Source organism: Hoplias malabaricus, chromosome 1, assembly GCF_029633855.1.
Source record: "Hoplias malabaricus isolate fHopMal1 chromosome 1, fHopMal1.hap1, whole genome shotgun sequence".
Lineage (NCBI taxonomy): Eukaryota > Metazoa > Chordata > Actinopteri > Characiformes > Erythrinidae > Hoplias > Hoplias malabaricus.
The window spans coordinates 72,409,096-72,427,290 of NC_089800.1; the positions used below are offsets into that span (position 1 = coordinate 72,409,096).

At 38.7% G+C, this 18,195-nt stretch overlaps 1 protein-coding gene across 1 annotated transcript; it reads right to left on the reverse strand.

Moving 5' to 3' along the window:
* Positions 1–10,867: 10,867 nt before the first annotated feature.
* On the reverse strand, positions 10,868–13,079 carry LOC136676567 (DELTA-thalatoxin-Avl1b-like). The gene is given in 2 exon segments (XM_066653698.1): positions 10,868–11,279; positions 12,910–13,079. Coding segments are annotated over 2 exon segments (582 nt in total).
* Between the last annotated feature and the right edge of the window lie 5,116 nt (positions 13,080–18,195).

Below are 18,195 nucleotides of genomic sequence, written 5' to 3' on the forward strand. Positions count from 1 at the left end.
TGAAACTGAAAACATTGACACTGAATGTAGAAATAAGGAGGTGGTCATAATGTTAGGGTTGATTGGTGTAGATCTTCATTCATGTGTCTGTGTCCTCTGATCCTCTCTGACTGGCAGGGGGGAGGGGAGGGGATAGAGGTGACAGTCTGTGTGTGAGGAAGAGAGGGAAGGGCTGAGGGGGGATTCAGCAAAACAGAGAGAAGTCTGCAGGCATAGATGAGATGTAACAAATATATATTTGATCAAAAACTAGTCCCTGGATAGGAACCCACTATGGACATATGTGGTATCATGAGATTTTTAACAACCTGAACTTTAATAATTAAAAAAAATGTATTAAATTAAAATTAAAATAAAAATTTGGAACATTACTGTGTGATTTCAGCCTCTGCTTAAATAGAAATGTGCAGCTTGCCTTTTAAACATTGCATAATAAACAGCTGTAACTCAAAAATGGTTTAGTCATATGTTATGAAAATGCACAAGCTCCTTTCCCATGGCCTTCAGAATATATCTCTCTCATCTTGTTGGTACTGCATCTCTAGGTGGCGGTGTAATCAATTAATAACCTATTCAACTAGTTGCTGTCTAATTGTAGCGCCCCCTTTCTGTGCAAGGTGGTCCTATTTGGCACAGTACTTCAGAGTAATGACATACATATGTGTACCAAGTTTTGTTAGATTTGGGCAAAGTTTTTTGAGTTATAGCTCAAAGAGTGCATACCATAGAGCCATACCTATGCAAATTTGTTAAATAACTACCACAACAGCGTGTCAAAAGTTGAACTTTTTTTGATAATTATTTACCTATAGTCTACCTACAGTACAATGAATTAGTAATTCATGCGCACAGTTTATCTAATTGTGTGAACAAATTAGTAATTATTTCACACAAAGCTAAATAATACACTGGGGGATCTGTAGAAGCCAGCAACATTTTGCCAAAATTTATAATGTGCTTGCTTCACTGCAGTCACTGCACATGAAGTAAAATGGCCTTACTTTGCCCCCAATGAATTAATTAGTTTCATGCACAAAAAAATTCTAACTTGTTTTTGTTGTTTATTTGGCTATTGTGATAAACTACTATGATATGCATATCTGAGCTATATGCCCTAATGTATTCCTTGCTTTAGTCCCTTCCATTATGCCGAAATAATGTGAACTGAATATGCAAATTAAGTATTTGTCAGTGCAGGACAAGCCACTGGATTTTAATAAATATTAGTTTCTGTAAAGTATTTTTTTTGAAAAGCGAGCCCATTTGTGACTGCGTTCATTACTGCTCACCAGCTTGAATTTTTTCCAGTTTTGGGACTGTAGTTGTAGCTAAGCCTTTGTTAAATACAACCATTGAATTCTTATACTGAACACGATGTATTCTACAGCCATATTACTTACGAATTACTGTATGACTCATTTTAAGAGTGTAAATTTAACTGAGTTACGATATCAGTCAAACAATTTGGATAAGGTTTTAAGATTTACCTCTCCATTTATCATTTAATATTAGCTCTTTATCATGACGGTTCAAATTAATATTTAGTCATTGTCTATATGCATTTCATACCAGAACAAGGAGTTTAAAAGCGTTTTGTCTACAGCGTTTTTGGATTAATTTATTTTTCTAGGTTTCTATCAGTAATTGTGTTTTGAGGTTAAAGAGTGCCAGCAGGTATATTGTATTAAGTGCATGGTGTAATGACAATTCTGTTAGCATAATTTTTTGTTTGATTGTTAAAAAATGTTCTTTTCGAATGAATACATTTTGACACATTATGTCTCATCACCCCTCAGGTTATTTAGAGACATCACTTTTTGTATTTTTTATTTTATCTTGCAGGAGACAGTGCTGCTAAAAAGACCCTTGACCACTGTATTCTGTGTTCATTGGCAAATAATTCCTACACCTGTTGTCCCAGTGAAATACAATTAGGAAAAATACCTGCACATAGCAAAAGACCGGAAACTGGATTTGAATACTTTGAAATCCCACTAAATCCTAATAAACCCAATTAGGAATGACTGTGTGCTAAGGCCAGGGAAACACCCTGTCTCACTTCTTAGACTAGAGCTTCTGGGATGATTTGCAGCACAACTTCTGTTGTCTTCTTGGTGAGCAGGAAAACCGTCATTAAGAGCCACCAGGAGTGTTCAGAAACACCAGCTGTTGTAAACATGTCTTCTGGTGGTTTCAAAACTAGGAGAGGAGCCCAGTCTGGATATAATACTGTTTATTGAGTGCTCTGGTTCCAGTATGAAGTCTGATGGTCTCAGATTGTCAGAGTGAATCTCAGACTGATCTAATGGTCTGTGAAGCACACATTTCTATACCTAATTTTGCAACCTTACACATGGATTGATCATTATCTAAACAGGATCTAAAAACTGGATAAACTGTCATAACACATCACTGTTGTAAAACAAGCCATAGGCCATAATCATTATCTGAGTTCCTGGTGCACTGTTGTAAAATTAACCATGTTTGTCTAACAGACTGAGCTTATCAGATGAGGTAAGGTCTGGGAACGTGTGATCTCCAAACCAGCCCAAATGCCAGGAGAAATGGTACAAGTCAAATAAGCAATACCCTGTACCTTTCTGTCTCTGGAATGGACCCCCTTCATAATACATCTGGTTAAAAAGAGCATCATCACATGGAACATCAGGTTTAAAAAATCTAAGAGCAAACCATTTTGTGTAATGGTTGTAGTTGAAAGGTATGGAGAACATTATGCTCAGTTCGCCAACATACTCCTCTTTCTCTGTGAAGATTTGGTATGTCAGGACCCCAACAGCTCCACGGGCCACGTTTGCAGTCATGGTAATTGTGTGGGCTGTGGAGTGTGATAGCAGTATCCACTGGTCGTCTGGGTCGCGTTTTGATGTGAAGGTGGTGTGTTTGTGTTGTGCTGGTTCGAGTGGATCAGACACAGCAGTGCTGCTGGATTTATTAAACCCCTCAGTGATACGGCTGGACTGAGAATAGTCCACCGACCAAAAACATCCAGAAAAGAGTGGTCAAATTGTGCAGCGACAGATGAGCTACCATCTCTGACTTTACATCCACAAGGTGACCCAATAAGGGAGGAGCGTCTCACAGAGTGGACAGAGAGTAAAAACAACATACCTTTTGTATTGTGTCTGTTCTTGGATGTGTTTTTGTTGTGACCTAATCTTGTCAGCATTTGGCTTCTTGAAAAGCATTTTATAAATAAAATATATTATTATTGTATAAAACTTCATAATGATATACAGGTTGTCTCAGAGCTAAACACATACATTGCAATAAGAAAAATCTTACTGCAGGGAAACTGCTGATCTCCTACTGTCTGATTTGTGCTTGTAACCCAGGTTATAAAAGCCTGATTTAATAAAAGAATATTTTATTATTAAAAGGGCACAAAAGTTGAGTTAGACTAAAGCTGAAATTGAATAAGAAGCGTTGAATATATTATAAATAAATAAAGACACAAATATGTGAGGAACAGAAACTTTATTCACTTAAAAAATAATTATTTTATATATTTTTGAGAATATTTAATTTGATTAGTAGTACGTCACACACTACAGCCAATAAGGTGATTGGCTACGTTGATAAGCGCGGGTAATTCTACTGATCTGGACCCAGTACTTTCTTTTGGGTCGAGCAGCCGTCGTGAGCAGAAGGCATCTGCAGAAGAAAGGAGAAAGATAGATTAAAAATCTGGATTTATGTAGTAAAGAACTGCAGTGTTAGCAAGAAAACCCTCTTTAGACTAGATCACTGAGTGGACCTGGGAAGCCCTCCGTGGCGAAGAGGAGTGTTATTAGCTGGGATATACTGAGTTTTGCATCAGGTTTTTGGCTACATTCAATTTGGACCCCCCTTTTCTACATTTGATGGCGAGCCTCCCTGGATCCCGACCCTGGAAGCTGTCCACAAGTGCTGTGGAGAATTCTGCTTTGTGAAACCCCCTTCTTTTCATTGTTGCTGAACTTTCACTACTCTCCAGAGTGGTAGGAGAAACACGTACCTTTCCACAGACTGGACCTTTTGCACATACTCAGTTCCAACTGCCACCTGTGAAACAACCGGACATTAATTACTCATATATACACACACAGAAAAAAAAGGGATATTTTGATATCGATAAATATTTGGTGTATAAATACATATATAAATTGTCTTATTGATATACATATTTTCCTACCCGGGTAGTAGTATATAAATATTGATACAGATAAAGTTGTCTGATATATATATATATATATATACACACACACACATATGGTAATAACAGTAATATAAGGTGTATTATTTATATTGAATATCCTGCCTGTTTTGTTGTATTTTATTTTATTTTATAATATTTTACTTACCTTTTTATTAAAAGGAGGCTTTCCCTAACCTCCAAAGCTCAGAGCAGTGGTGCAGTGTCATCTCTTGCGTGGTGTTGTCCTTGGCTCCGTAGACGATCCTATGTTTTTCTGATTGGCCCACAGTATTATTTTATATTTCTTGTTAATTAATCCCAGATACTTACCTTTGGTATTTAGCGCTGGTATTTAAATATTGGAAACTAGCTAAGTCACTACTATTTTCTAGCAATTCGCCTGTCACGCCTTCGTCCTGTCATGTCTGTTGTCCCCGGCCATATGCTTTTAGCACATGGCTATGTTTTGTTTATGTCCTTGTCTCCGCCCTCGTCCCGCCTTTGTTCCGCCTCCTCGTCCGTGTCATGTGTTAACCCGTCCTCGTTATCTGTCCAGGTGTTTCTCATTTCACCTTTCTCATTTCTCTCATGTCTAGTCGGTCGTGTTTTCTTGTCTGTCCGTCTGTCTCCACAGCTTCTCCCCGTCTCTTTTTCGTTGTCGTTGTTTTCGCTTTTTGTCCGTCTGTCACGCTTACCCTGTCTGGTTACCCGTGTTTAATTTAGCCTGCTTTGCTCCGTTTGTTTTCGTTCTGTTTAAGTCTCGTTGTGTTGTTATAAGCCTTTATTAAATATACTGTGTTTTAGCGAGTGCGTCCGCCTCCCTCTATCCGCCCCTCGCTCCTGACATCGCCACATGCTGCACTACAACACACTGTTATAAGACAATACACTGTCCAGCTCATACTGTCATTTTTATCTAACCTGCTACTAAATTTAGAGTTATTCTGCTCTCTGATCACTTTTGTCTCTGTGAACCTTTGTCCTATTATTAGGATTTATTTTGTTTTACTACCTCTCAACTCTAGTAGTGTAATGATTACTGATACTGCTCTTATTTGTCATGTACATAGCCAATTATTCCAGGGCTGCTCTTGCCACCCCCTTTTGCCTCTTTTATTACCCGTTGACAAAAACACGTTTTGTGGTTTGTAAAACTGTTTATTTTACCCAGTTGTAGCTGAGAACACTGGCCCTGCAGATACAGGGGGTATACATTTACTTTTTGAACCCTTTCATGCATGAATTATGACAAAATTAATCAGGATTTTGTTTTCCAAAACCATTTAGTCATCGATTCATTCTGATAAAACTACTGATATTTAATTTTTTATTTATTTATATTAAATATCTATGAAATATTAATATATTTTTCAATAAACAAAACGTAGTAAAATGAAGTAATGAACAAAACGTTCTGTATATTTGCCAGGCATCCATGACCACCACATTCAAAATCAATGAAAGAACACATGTATCGCTGCCTGTTTTGTTGCATCTATGGGGATACACTGAGATGCATTTATCCATGGGGTCATTTTCTCCCATGTGCTTACATACTGAAAATGGCCTTGGGATGCTGATACTGGATTTGTTCTTCTTGCTCCATCTCTAGCCCACATCCTGTGTGGACAAACCACACACCGACCTAGAGGAAGCAATGTGGATCTCTGAGCTGATGTTTCTAGCCTTGCTGACCACAGAGCAAGCACCTTTACCTTTTTCTTTGAGCTGCTTTTCACTGTTACGTTTCAGCCATGGTCCCACAGATGCCATCCTATCACAGGGATGACAGGGATACTAACACCACCAATGTAAACAATAAAACTATCAGCACAAAATAGTGTTTTGCAGTGCAGGTACTTCCAAAATGTAACTATTACAAACAGTGTGGTTCATTATAAAGGTGTATTTTCACCAAAATATGAGTCAACACATTTGGTAATATTTGAAATATCCCTAGAATGCACAATGTCCAGTAGTGGACATGAGGTTAATCATAATTTACTGCTTACAGAAAATCAATATTTGAACAACACAACAATAATACTCCTCCTTAGATGTTATGTTTCATGCACAAGTTTTCTTTACCTGAAAGCATGCTTTTGTGTATAAGGATTTTTACAGAAATCCCAGAAGCACTTGGAGTTTCTACCCTTCCGTCAGACATTTTGGATGTGGTTTGTTGAACTTGCATTTACTGGCTACTAGGTGGAACGATATAGTGGTTGGTCCTGAGACTTCAAATCAACCTGATTCCTCATAGTTTTAATTAGGGGTGTGATCTCTTCCTTTCTGAAAAAAAAAACAAGATGCATGTTGAGATATATAATTTATGATTTGACAAACAAATTATACAGTTAGACTGACCTTGATTTTTTACTGAGCTAAGACAGTTTGGGGTCTGATATTTTTCAGTTGCATTGAAGATTCACTTATGTAATAAATAATAATAATAATAAAAAAAATTTATTGTGTTTCTATACTGCATTTGTGCAGATATTGCGTGGTAAACCTTGAGTGAATCCAAAGTGTTTCCAAACTTTTGACACAGACATAGTAGTTAATTTCCTAGTTCAAAGCATCAACATTTCCTTTGTGAATGCAAAGATGATCTGTGGTTGTGCTCTCTCTCAGTTGCATGCTGGGAGGTGTGTGAGAGGGGTGGGGGGGGACTGCTGGTGAGAGGTCTAGTTTTTTTGCCAGACTCCGTAAGGTTGTGGTTGGAGCGTCTGGCTGAGACTAGGACAGAACTGTTTGTTTCACTTTTCCTACTTTTCTGCACACCTCTGGTGATTAGTTTGTGCAGTTCAGAGCTGGTAAATGTGTTGGGAGTGGAGAGATGGGGTACACCATGGTTTTAGATGTGTACCTGCGTATAATGTTATGGTGGAGGATGTGCTCCTCATTGTTGGAAGGCTGGTTTATCATGACAGTATTCAGTCTGCTGATAAAATAAAGCCTTGTGGTTTTTCTAAGTGAAGAAAATCTTGTTAGTCAGGTGACTGGATGTGGTCTTGCTGTTAACTTATTTGTGAAAGTTTCACTGCTGTTTGCTCCGTCAGTGAGGACCATCCTGTTGTTCATACAACTAAGTGATAGGGACACATGCATGTGCAAGATGCACGAGAATTTGGGTTTCCTTGTGCAAAACTTACAGCACTGTCAATCTTTACGACCTTGTGAAAGCCATCACATGTGACACAAGAAATATTAAATACATGTATGAAGAATGTTTTGAGTGTAAGGACATCTCTGTCCAGCCTCTAGCCAGTACAACACAGGGAATTAAGTGTCTTATGACCCCAATGTTCTGAGTTCCAGAACACGGAAGAAGAACTGTTGGAAAAGTAACCTGATGCTGCAGAGGTTTAAGAGTCACACAACATCAAGAATCAGTTTACTTGCTTAATTCATGTTGACTTTCAGAAAACAGCTGCAATCTGGCAGCACTTGTCACCAGGCTGAGTGTTTTATTTCAGTTGCTAAATGTGTGGTTCTTATCCCTGGGTGAAGTTCTTTTCTTTCCAGCCATTTATTTTTGGCCCATAACATGTTTTTGTATTGCTTAGTTAGCTAGTTGTAAGTCCAAGAAGAATCGAATGTTGGGCTGAGGTGTGGTGGAAGTGAGGGCGGTGTTTGAGGGGCTGGTAGCTGCGCATCTGAGACTACAGTGTGTTATAAATTGATTGGGAACTGGACAGAGTTTGAAACAATTTGGGGAGTTATGTTCTGTGCACAGTTGAGGAAGATGATCATTTTTTGTTGATTTCCTAAACCTCCCCCTTTCATTTATTCCTTTTTGAAGTGTACATGATTTATACACGGTTTTGCAATGTTTTATTTTTGTTTATCTGGTAATAATAAAGGTATTTTCTAATCTCACTCTTGTAGGGTATGATATGATGAATGTGCATTAATTTCTAATAAAAGAAATTTGACTTTTTGGGACTTACCTCCTTCAGGAAAGACTGCTTGTCCTTGAAAATACTGTTCTTACACCTGAGGATATATTTCACTGGTTTCTGTCTGTGTGGTGTTTATATCGTCACTTATAGAGGGGCTTTTTCTTGAGGAATTATACACCATTACACAGTGTCTGTCCATCAACAAATCCGACCCAGCTACAGAGTGAACGAAATAAACTGGTGATAAAAATAATCCACACTTACCTGGGATTTGCTAAAATGTGCTTTTTGCTGTGATTAGTGAATTATTTGAATGGTGACATTTCGGTTGGTGTTTATAGAGCCGGATACAGGCTCCAGAGTGGTGGCACCCAGGGACATGCTGGCTATAGTAGTTGATTCTAGTGATATTGGATCCATGGCCTGTGGTGAGCCAAAACAGAACAGTGTTAAAAAAAAAAACATTAATTTTACTTTTACATAGTAAGTCTTATTTAGAATATCTGCATTTACAGCGGTGTCTCCTCCTCAGAGCAGCTCAGTTTTGACCATGTCTCAGATAAAATGCAGCATTAGGAGTATTGTAGAGTGGTGTTTCTGCCCGAGCAGGGAATCCAACCCTAGTCTTATGTGGTGTTACACACTACACTACACCAATAAGAGTACTTAAGCACAACTAATAAGGCAACAGATACAGGTGACTGTAGGGTGTAATGCACCCCATTGTAGCATAGTGTAAATACCAATTTGGGGCATTGAACCCTAGTCTCCTGCATATTTCCTCAATACTCTTCACCAGCCAATCACAGTAATGCTATGAAAGATCAGATCTGATGAAATGAAAATAAATATAATAAGACGTTTTAAAAATGAAATCATGTTGCTCAAACCTTAAAAGAATATTGATCAATAATATTGAATATTGATCAGCTGAATCTCAATCAAATATTATGTACAAATATACTCCAAATATGCTCAGACTCTTCTGTATACATGTCAGAATTAGCCATATACTTAAGTATACATTAACACTTAAATTGTGTTTAGTGTATCATGGATAAATACATTAAATAAACTGAGTGTATTATTTAGATTAAAAGAAGTAAACTAATAGCTCACATGAATAAACACATTTTTTTGTAAGTGAAGGCTGCTGCTGTATTGATGAATGAAAGCTGAAATATGTGAATTTATGGCTGTTTAATGTAGATAGCTGTGATTGTGTTTGTTGTGTTAAAATTGTGTATTTTTGTGGTGAAATTTAGTGTTGGATTGTTGCGCCAGCCCTGGGGTAGAGACAAAGGACCTGACGGACATGATTATATTTCTTGTTTTTGTCACAATTCAAAAGAACATCAAAGACAGACAAAACAGACTGATATTTTCCCTTAAATAATTATAAATGAAACAACGACCCCTTCATAAAGGCGCAAGAATATGCTCACAACGTTGCTACAGTTGTTGCAGTGAATATGGTGCAAAACGTTTTCACACACAAATCTGAAACCATGGATAGAATTTGCACATTAGTAAATCACTGTGAATTCATGCAGTGAGAGTAGAACATTTTATCACAAATAAAGTGGGGTTTTGCCTTGTGCCCAATGATTGCGGGTAGGCTCTGGTCTCACCTCGACACTGAACTGGATAAGCCGTCACAGACACTGAATGAAGGAAAGTTTTTTGGTTCATTTTCCCAAAATCCTGGGACTGCTGAGAATAATGTATGATTTTAATGATTAATAATTATCATTATTCATTTGTTAATCAGGATTTGTCCACTTTTGTGAGCTATACACTAAGGTTGGGGAGCCCTCTCTATCTCTCTCTCCTCTCTGCAAGCTGAGATCAACACTTTATTGTTTTGACTGACACTTTTTTAATTACTAAGGCCCATATTGTTTTTTTAAACCTTCTTTCTCTTCTTTGTTACTGTTTTTAATGCAGGCCCTCAGGTTAAATTACATAAGATTAGATTAAAGATTAATCTAATCTATTGTCATTGCTGAGTGCAGATCCAAGGCCAGAGAAATGAATTTAGCATTTAACAATAAATGCATGTATAGTATTATATAAAGTTGTGTTGTAGAGGTAAGTACTGTAAGATGCTGTGTGTTGCAGTATGTATGATGATAGATGTTACATTGTACAGTTTGTATAACCTGTGTGTATATCCTGTGTATAACCTGGTGAGAGTACGCTGGCGTCCCCCAGTTTGAGCTCCAGTTTGAGTCTTTAACTCGTCTTCTGTTTGGTTTTCTCTGTTGTTTCACTTTGTATTTTATATTTACTCAGTAAATACCCACACTCCTCCTTGGCTGCTGTTCTCTGATCCTGGTTCATCGTATGAACTTGGCCCTATCATCTGGGACTGTGGGCCTGGTACAGCTCTGTCGGCTGGGTCTGTGGGCCGGGTACTGCTCTGTTGGCTGGGACTGAGGGCCGCTCTGTCTGTTCCACTGTGACCTGGAACAACCTGGAGAACTACCTGCTTCTTTCTTAAACTTACGACACTTTAAAATTTTACTTTCATCTTATTTCATTTCTGTATGTTGTGGTTTCCGCAGAGGCAATTGTTTTTAAAAATGAAATTTATTTTAGGGTTTGATTATTTTACTGTTTGGGTGTTTCTAATATTTAACATTTTACTAACGTTTTAACCTTTTTTTTTATGTGGCCACATTTCAGATAATGTTCCTACCTCAATATATTTTTGAAGTTAGATAAAATATTATTATATAATAAGGATGCAAGTATGTGTTGGACACTACACATCCCAGAATTCCACTTTCATTATGGATTGGCCTTGAGGAGACATTGTCCCCTTCACCAGAGCATGATCTCCAGAGTATGTCATTCAGCTACCTGTAGCTACTCCACTTTTGAACGGACCCTTTTCATAATACATCTGGTTAAACAGAGCTTCATCACATGGAACATCAGGTTTAAAAATGCTAAGACCCAAACAGTTCACGTAACGGCTGTAGTCGTAAGGGACGGAGAACATTATGGCCAGTTCCCCAACACACTCCTGTTCCTCTGTGAGGATCTGGTAGGTCAGGACCCCAACAGACCCGCGAGCCACGTGTGCAGTTTTGGAGAAGGAACACGCTTCTTTGGTATTTGGTGGAATGGTGGGCTGTGGAGAATGATAACTGTACCCACTGGTGGTGTGGGTCCTAGTAAACAGAGAGACAGATTATTGAGTTTATAGCTCTAACAAAACAAGACTTTTTATTCATTTATTTGTTTAGAACAAGAATGAACAAGAAAGCTGCAAAGAATCCACAATAGTGTAGACACCTTGGCCAGAATTTGATGCTGCTGCACCATTTCAGACGAACCAGAGTCACGTTAAAAATAAAGGTTGCCTCCTCTATAGAAGAGCGGTAAAATAAATGAAGAAGCTGGTGAATTAGCAGTGTTGACGGGGCCCAGCTGTGTGCTCAGTTTATTGTCGAGCTGCTTTTATGGCAGAAAACACACTGTAATATTCTTTCAATTTGTTCTCATGATTGAGATTTATCATTGATTTAATTTTATGGAGAGAGATTAGTGCCACCTAGCGGTGGCTTGTTCGCCTGCTGGCCACATTTATGGATTAGGCTGCATTTGTATTTGGATCGGGTGAAATGCGAGAGGAAAGTCTCAAAATACAAAAACCCGCGAGAGGAAATGAACAAATGCACGTCACGGAAAACACGTGAATGATTACATCCACAAACGCAGATTCTACATTTTACAAATACAGTTTAAATTCGAGACTTCGACTATACACGAGTAAGTAAATTTCGCATAAAATTGTAATATATCTATGAAAAACAAAACCATTTATTTATTTATTTTACTGTATTTGTACAAATTGCAGACTGTGAGACAGATTGGGATGTATTCATTTGTGAACAGTGAAACATATGTGACTTGTGTTTAATTTGTGGATTAACATTTTCGCATTTGTAAAGTATTTTGAGACTGACCTCTCTCCATATAATTTATGCTAATACTCCCATTTACTAATACTCCCAGTTTCTTAGAAAATCCACAGTAAATGTCATTCATCTCACTGTTCACCTCCTCATAGATTAGTTGTCAGAGAACTCTGTGGAGCTGCAGCTGGATGCTTTACGGACTGGCTTCAATAACGGAAGTGTCTATGTGCTTTCCTCTAGCAGTTATAGATTCTGATATACTGTTTAAAGGAACGCGACAAAAGGTTTGGGTTCTTTGATCTTGTGGTGTATTCCTGCCTTGCGCAGAATGATTCCAGGTAGGCTCAGGACCCACCGCGACCCTGAACTGGATAAGCGCTTACAGATAATGAATGAATGGTATAATTCATTTTTACAGTACTGTACTGGTTTCCTGCACTCCTCCAAAAGATATATAGTGCCATTTCTGCAGTGCTGAGCCTGGAGTAATAGTGACAGAGGCTCTATACTCTTTTTACAGCTCAGTAGAGCATCCCAATTATTTTCAAGCTGTAATTTTAATATAATAATATTACATAGTGTTCCTTTAAAATGTTACGTTTTTGGGGTTTGTTATTGAGCATAAATAGTGATATGATAAGTCAGATAATAATGATATATTAGATGTGTTTTGATTGTGTTTTAAACACTTGCTGAACTTTTGGCTGAGAGTTAGATGTGAATTAAGCAGCCTTTTTGGTACTAGAAGAATTAAGGAGTCAAAATGCAAGTAATATAACTTCAATGCCTAACTCTCCTGTGCACTAATTGTCCATCAGCCAATCTGCCCCAGCAGCGGAGTGAACAAAACATACAGGTGATGAAAATAATCTGCACTTACCTTGGATTCGCTAAGGTATACGTTTTGCTGTAATTGGTGATTTGAATGGTGACATTTCTCATTGTGTTTATAGCACAGGCTATTTGCTCAGCAGTGGTTCCAGCCAGGGACACGCCGGCTATAGCAGCTGATGCGACCTCTGCTGCTGCTGCTACTAATTGAACTGCCATTGCCTGTGCTGAGACATAAAAATCTTTTATATAATAAAGTCATTTACATTTACATTCACAGCAGTCTCTCCTCTCCAGAGCGACTCACAGATACAATGCAGCATTAGGAGTATTGTAGAGTGCGATCGGACCCATAAGCAAGGCTAAACAATGCTACAGATGCAGGCGACTGTAGCGTGTAATGTACCCCATTGTAACATGGTGTAAATAACAGAGCGGGGATCACACCCTAGTTTTCTGCATATTTACTTACAACTCTACACCAGCCAATCACAGGCATGCTGCACACTCAGACACTGAGACATATCATGCATTCTTGATATTTTTTTGCATTTTGTTTATTCATTAACTATTCCTGTACTCTGAATTTTTATGCATTATAATTACTACATAAACACAAATGTTGCTGTCATTTTCTCAGCCCCCACAGCTCTCCTCTCTGTGTATATTGTATATGAAGTGTTTATAAAGGCATACCCCGCAACCCTGAAATACACAAGCGGAAATTATGATGATGATGATAAAGGCATACCTGTATGGCCTCTGTGCAGTGTAGTTTCAGTCTGCAGTGCTCCTCTGTGCTGTACACGCAGAATGATACATGCAGTATAGCCGAGGTACTGATTCACTGCGCTGGACCTGAACCAAGGGAGTGAGTTGCAACAAATGTGATGAGGAAAAACCTGCAGAGACTGCACTTGCGCTGTCCAAATGGACCAGAGCGCAGTCTAGGGTGTGTCCTTGCCTCGTGGCCAGTGATTTCAGGTAGAATCTAGGCCCACCACGACCCTAAACAGGATAAAGCACTTACAGAAAATATATATGAATGAATGAATGAATGAAGGTATGAATGAAGGAAGTAATTCATTTGTTTTATAGCACAATTTCCCAGTGCGTCTAAGTGGTTTTAAATGGGAATTCCAACAATGTTCCAGGTTTTAAATGTACACTATATATTCATTAAATCATGTAAATGTTAAAATGTAAGGTTTGCTGTGAAATGCTTCATTCTTAAGGATCCAAGTCCAAGAATTCTTTACAGTGATTGTAAATGGAACCATACGTTATCCAGTTAAGGGGGTCCGGAGTCTACCCAGAATCACTGGGCGCAAGGCAGGAACACACCCTGGAGGGGGCACCCGTCCGTCAGAGGGTGACCCACTCACACATTCACTCACACACTCACAGCTATGGACACTTTTGGGTCGCCAGTTCACTAAGAACACACCACACTCTTCACCGACAGTGACCTGAGATGGAACTTGAACCCAGAACCTAGAACCCTGGAGCTGTGTGACAGAAAGACTGCCTGCAGCACCACCATGTGGCACATGTATTAATGAGTAGAGGACAAATGGTTATTTGTTATTTTTATCTGAAACATTATTAATGGAAAGGAGGTGGAGTATGTGTAATTTACCAAAATACCCTAGAAATTAGTCTTAAACAATGTGACACCTTCTCTTCTTTTGAGGTACTCTCCACTATTATTACAAATCCGGTCACAAAAAAGGACGCATTTTTATTATGCAACATTTACAGACCACCAGGGCCTTACTTAGAATTTCTGAAAGAATTCAGCGATTTTGCTGCAAACCTAGCAGTGTGCAATCATAAAGTTATAATTGTAGGAGATTTCAATATCCATTTTGAGAAGGAAAGTGACCCACTAAAAAGGCATTTACCTCAATCTTAGACTCTATTGGTATTACTCAAAATGTAACAGGGCCTACACACTACTGCAGCCACACTTTAGACTTAGTTCTGACACTAGGTCTTAACATTGACAAAATTAATATCTTACCGCAATCCTCAGCAATCTCCGATCATTACTTAATTTCATATGAGCTACGTTTTAGCCATAATATATGTAAGAACCCTCGCTATTCTACAAGGCGTATAATAAAACCATCTACCGCCCTACAATTTATAGAAAACCTACCAGAACTATCGACCCCAGTTCCAACTCCATCAGACCCAATGGACCTAGATGTACTAACTGATTACCTAGAAAATACCTGTCGATCTACCTTAGAAAAGGTTGCACCACTTAAACATAAAAGTATAAGACAGAAAAAGCTCGCACCATGGTATAATGATAAGACCCGTACTTTAAAACTAACATTACGAAAACTAGAGCGGAAATGGCGATCAACCAAGCTTGAAGTGTTCCATTCTGCCTGGAAGGACAGCCTTATAGAGTATAGAAATGCCCTCACTAAAGCTTGCTCAGCATATCTGGCCTCGCTGATCTCCAATAATAAAAATAATCCGAGAGCACTGTTTAGTGTGTTTTCTAGAATTACAAAAAATCAAGCAGGTTCTGAACAACTAATTCCAGCAACTCTCACCAGTAAAGATTTTATGGACTTTTTTAATTATAAAATTGAGAATATTAGACAACAAACTCTAGCCACAGGATCAAATCCATCCTGGCTGCCACCTGATGTGAATGATATAAAACATAATATAACTGTAAAAGAAAGACTTGAATCCTTTTACCCACTCCCACAATTAGAACTAGAGAAGATTATCTCCTCCGCAAACTGTACAACTTGCACACTTGATGCAATTCCCACAAAGTTGCTCAAAGAAGTACTACCAGCTATTATTGATCCTCTTTTAACTATAGTAAACTCATCCCTTAGTCTGGGCCATGTACCCAAAGCTTTTAAACTAGCAGTTATTAAACCTATGGTCAAGAAACCAAATCTTGATGCCAGTACACTGTCTAATTACAGGCCTATTTCAAATTTGCCATTTCTGTCCAAGATCTTAGAAAGAGCTGTGGCCCAACAACTTAGTTCATATCTACATAAGAATCATATATATGAAAAATTCCAATCTGGATTCAGGCAACATCATAGTACAGAGACAGCTCTAGTCAAGATAACAAATGATCTTCTTCTTGCCTCTGATCAAGGCCACGTATCCCTGTTGGTGCTTCTTGACCTAAGTGCAGCCTTCGATACAATAGACCACAATATTCTCATAGAAAGGTTAGAAAACATGGTTGGAATCACAGGGACAGCCCTATTATGGTTCAAATCTTACTTAACGGAATGTTATCAATCTAAATTCAAATGATTCTAAAGTAAGATTTGGAATTCCACAAGGCTCTATTTTAGGACCATTATTATTTACATTATACATGCTACCGCTAGGCACAGTTATAAGAAACCATGACATTAACTTTCACTGTTACGCAGATGACACGCAATTGTATATTTCAGCCAAGCCCGATGACAAACACAGATTAAAGAAAATAGAGGACTGTGTAAAAGACGTGAAAGGCTGGATGTTGCGTAACTTCCTCCTTCTAAACAGCAACAAATCAGAGGTCCTACTTTTGGGTCCAAAAGTGGCAAGAAATAAATTATCAGATTTCATTTTAAAACTAGCTGACTTTCCAGTTAAACCTGGTTCAGCAGCAAAAAATCTTGGTGTCATAATTGACCCGGAATTATCATTTGATCAACACATAGGCAGTATCACTAGGACAGCTTTTTTACATCTTCGCAATATTGCTAAGATTAGAAATGCCTTATCCCTTCAGGACGCAGAAACATTAGTACATGCCTTTAGTACTTCAAGGCTTGACTACTGTAACGCACTACTGTCAGGATGCACCAGCAGCAATTTAAGAAAACTTCAACTAGTTCAAAATGCTGCAGCTAGGGTCCTCACTAAAACTAGAAAATTTGAACATATTAGCCCAGTTCTATCATCACTTCATTGGCTGCCTGTTAAATTCCGCATTGACTACAAAATTTTGTTATTAACATATAAAGCTCTACATGGGCTTGCTCCTGAATATCTTCAAGATACAATTTCCTATTATGAGCCTCCACGTTCACTCAGATCACAGAATACTGGATTTTTAATTGTTCCCAGAATTCAGAAGGCCTCAGCTGGGGGAAGAGCCTTTTCTTATAAAGCCCCTCAACTCTGGAATGATCTTCCAGAAAATGTTCGGGACTCAGACACAGTCGCAATCTTCAAATCTAGGCTAAAAACACATCTGTTTAGTTTATCTTTTGGTAGCTAATGCTCCCCCATAGATAAAAGCGGCAGATCCGGGGGGTCCATGGACACAGGGAATTATAGTAAACTGAGACGCTGGTGCTGTCGTCCCGCCGCTTCTCGCGATCACTCAGGTTTGTTGACGGTGGAGCGGAGGGATGCCAGTGTTTCAGGATGCTCCCGTGTCTGTGTGTCCTTCTGGTTCTCTCCTTTTAGTTAAAGCTGTCATAGTCAGATCTGCCGGAGTCCTTAGCCACACTCTGGAAATGTTCACATTTTCTACTTTACAAACACAAAACAGATCAAAACTAATTCCATCCCTTTACATCTTTCCGAGTAAACGACTGCCCACTTGTCTGTCTGGACACTGATGGATGACTGTCGAGATCCTCCTCCACGCTTCAGACCAGCTGCCCACGCTCCAGCAACCACCAAGTGCCTTGAAGCTGTCCCTACACTGAAGTTCTCATGGACTACTATCTATTATTACTAGTAGATTGATCAGAGGAGGATGGATCACCCCTTGTGAGCCTTGGTTCCTCCCAAGGTTTCTTCCTCAGCTGGGGGAGTTTTTCCTTGCCACTGTCGCCACTGGCTTGCTCACTTGAGGGTTTTACATTTGTTTTTACATTTCATGTCAAATCTTAGTCTTACTGGAATTCTGTGAAGCTGCTTTGTGACAACATCTGTTGTGAAAAGCGCTATATAAATAAATTTGATTTGATTTGATTTTAATATAATTACACTCCGTCACCCGTCCGAACACAGACAGGTTTCTCCTTCAAATATTTTGTGATGTGTTCAAAGTCACACAACAGGGTTTTAATTTCATGAGCCAATTTTTACAGAGCTGACAAGAGACGTGTGGACTTTGTCCCCGAGTCTCACACTGAGTGATGACCACAGCGTGATCTGAATGTCATCAAAGGCTTAAACAGGAAATAGGAGTGAACATTAACGAACAGAACACACACACACACACACACACACACACACACACACACTCACTCACAAACAGAGAAAGAACAATACAATACAAAGAGCTGAAAACAACCACTGCCTACATGTCAGAAACCACTTAATTTTGGCGGCT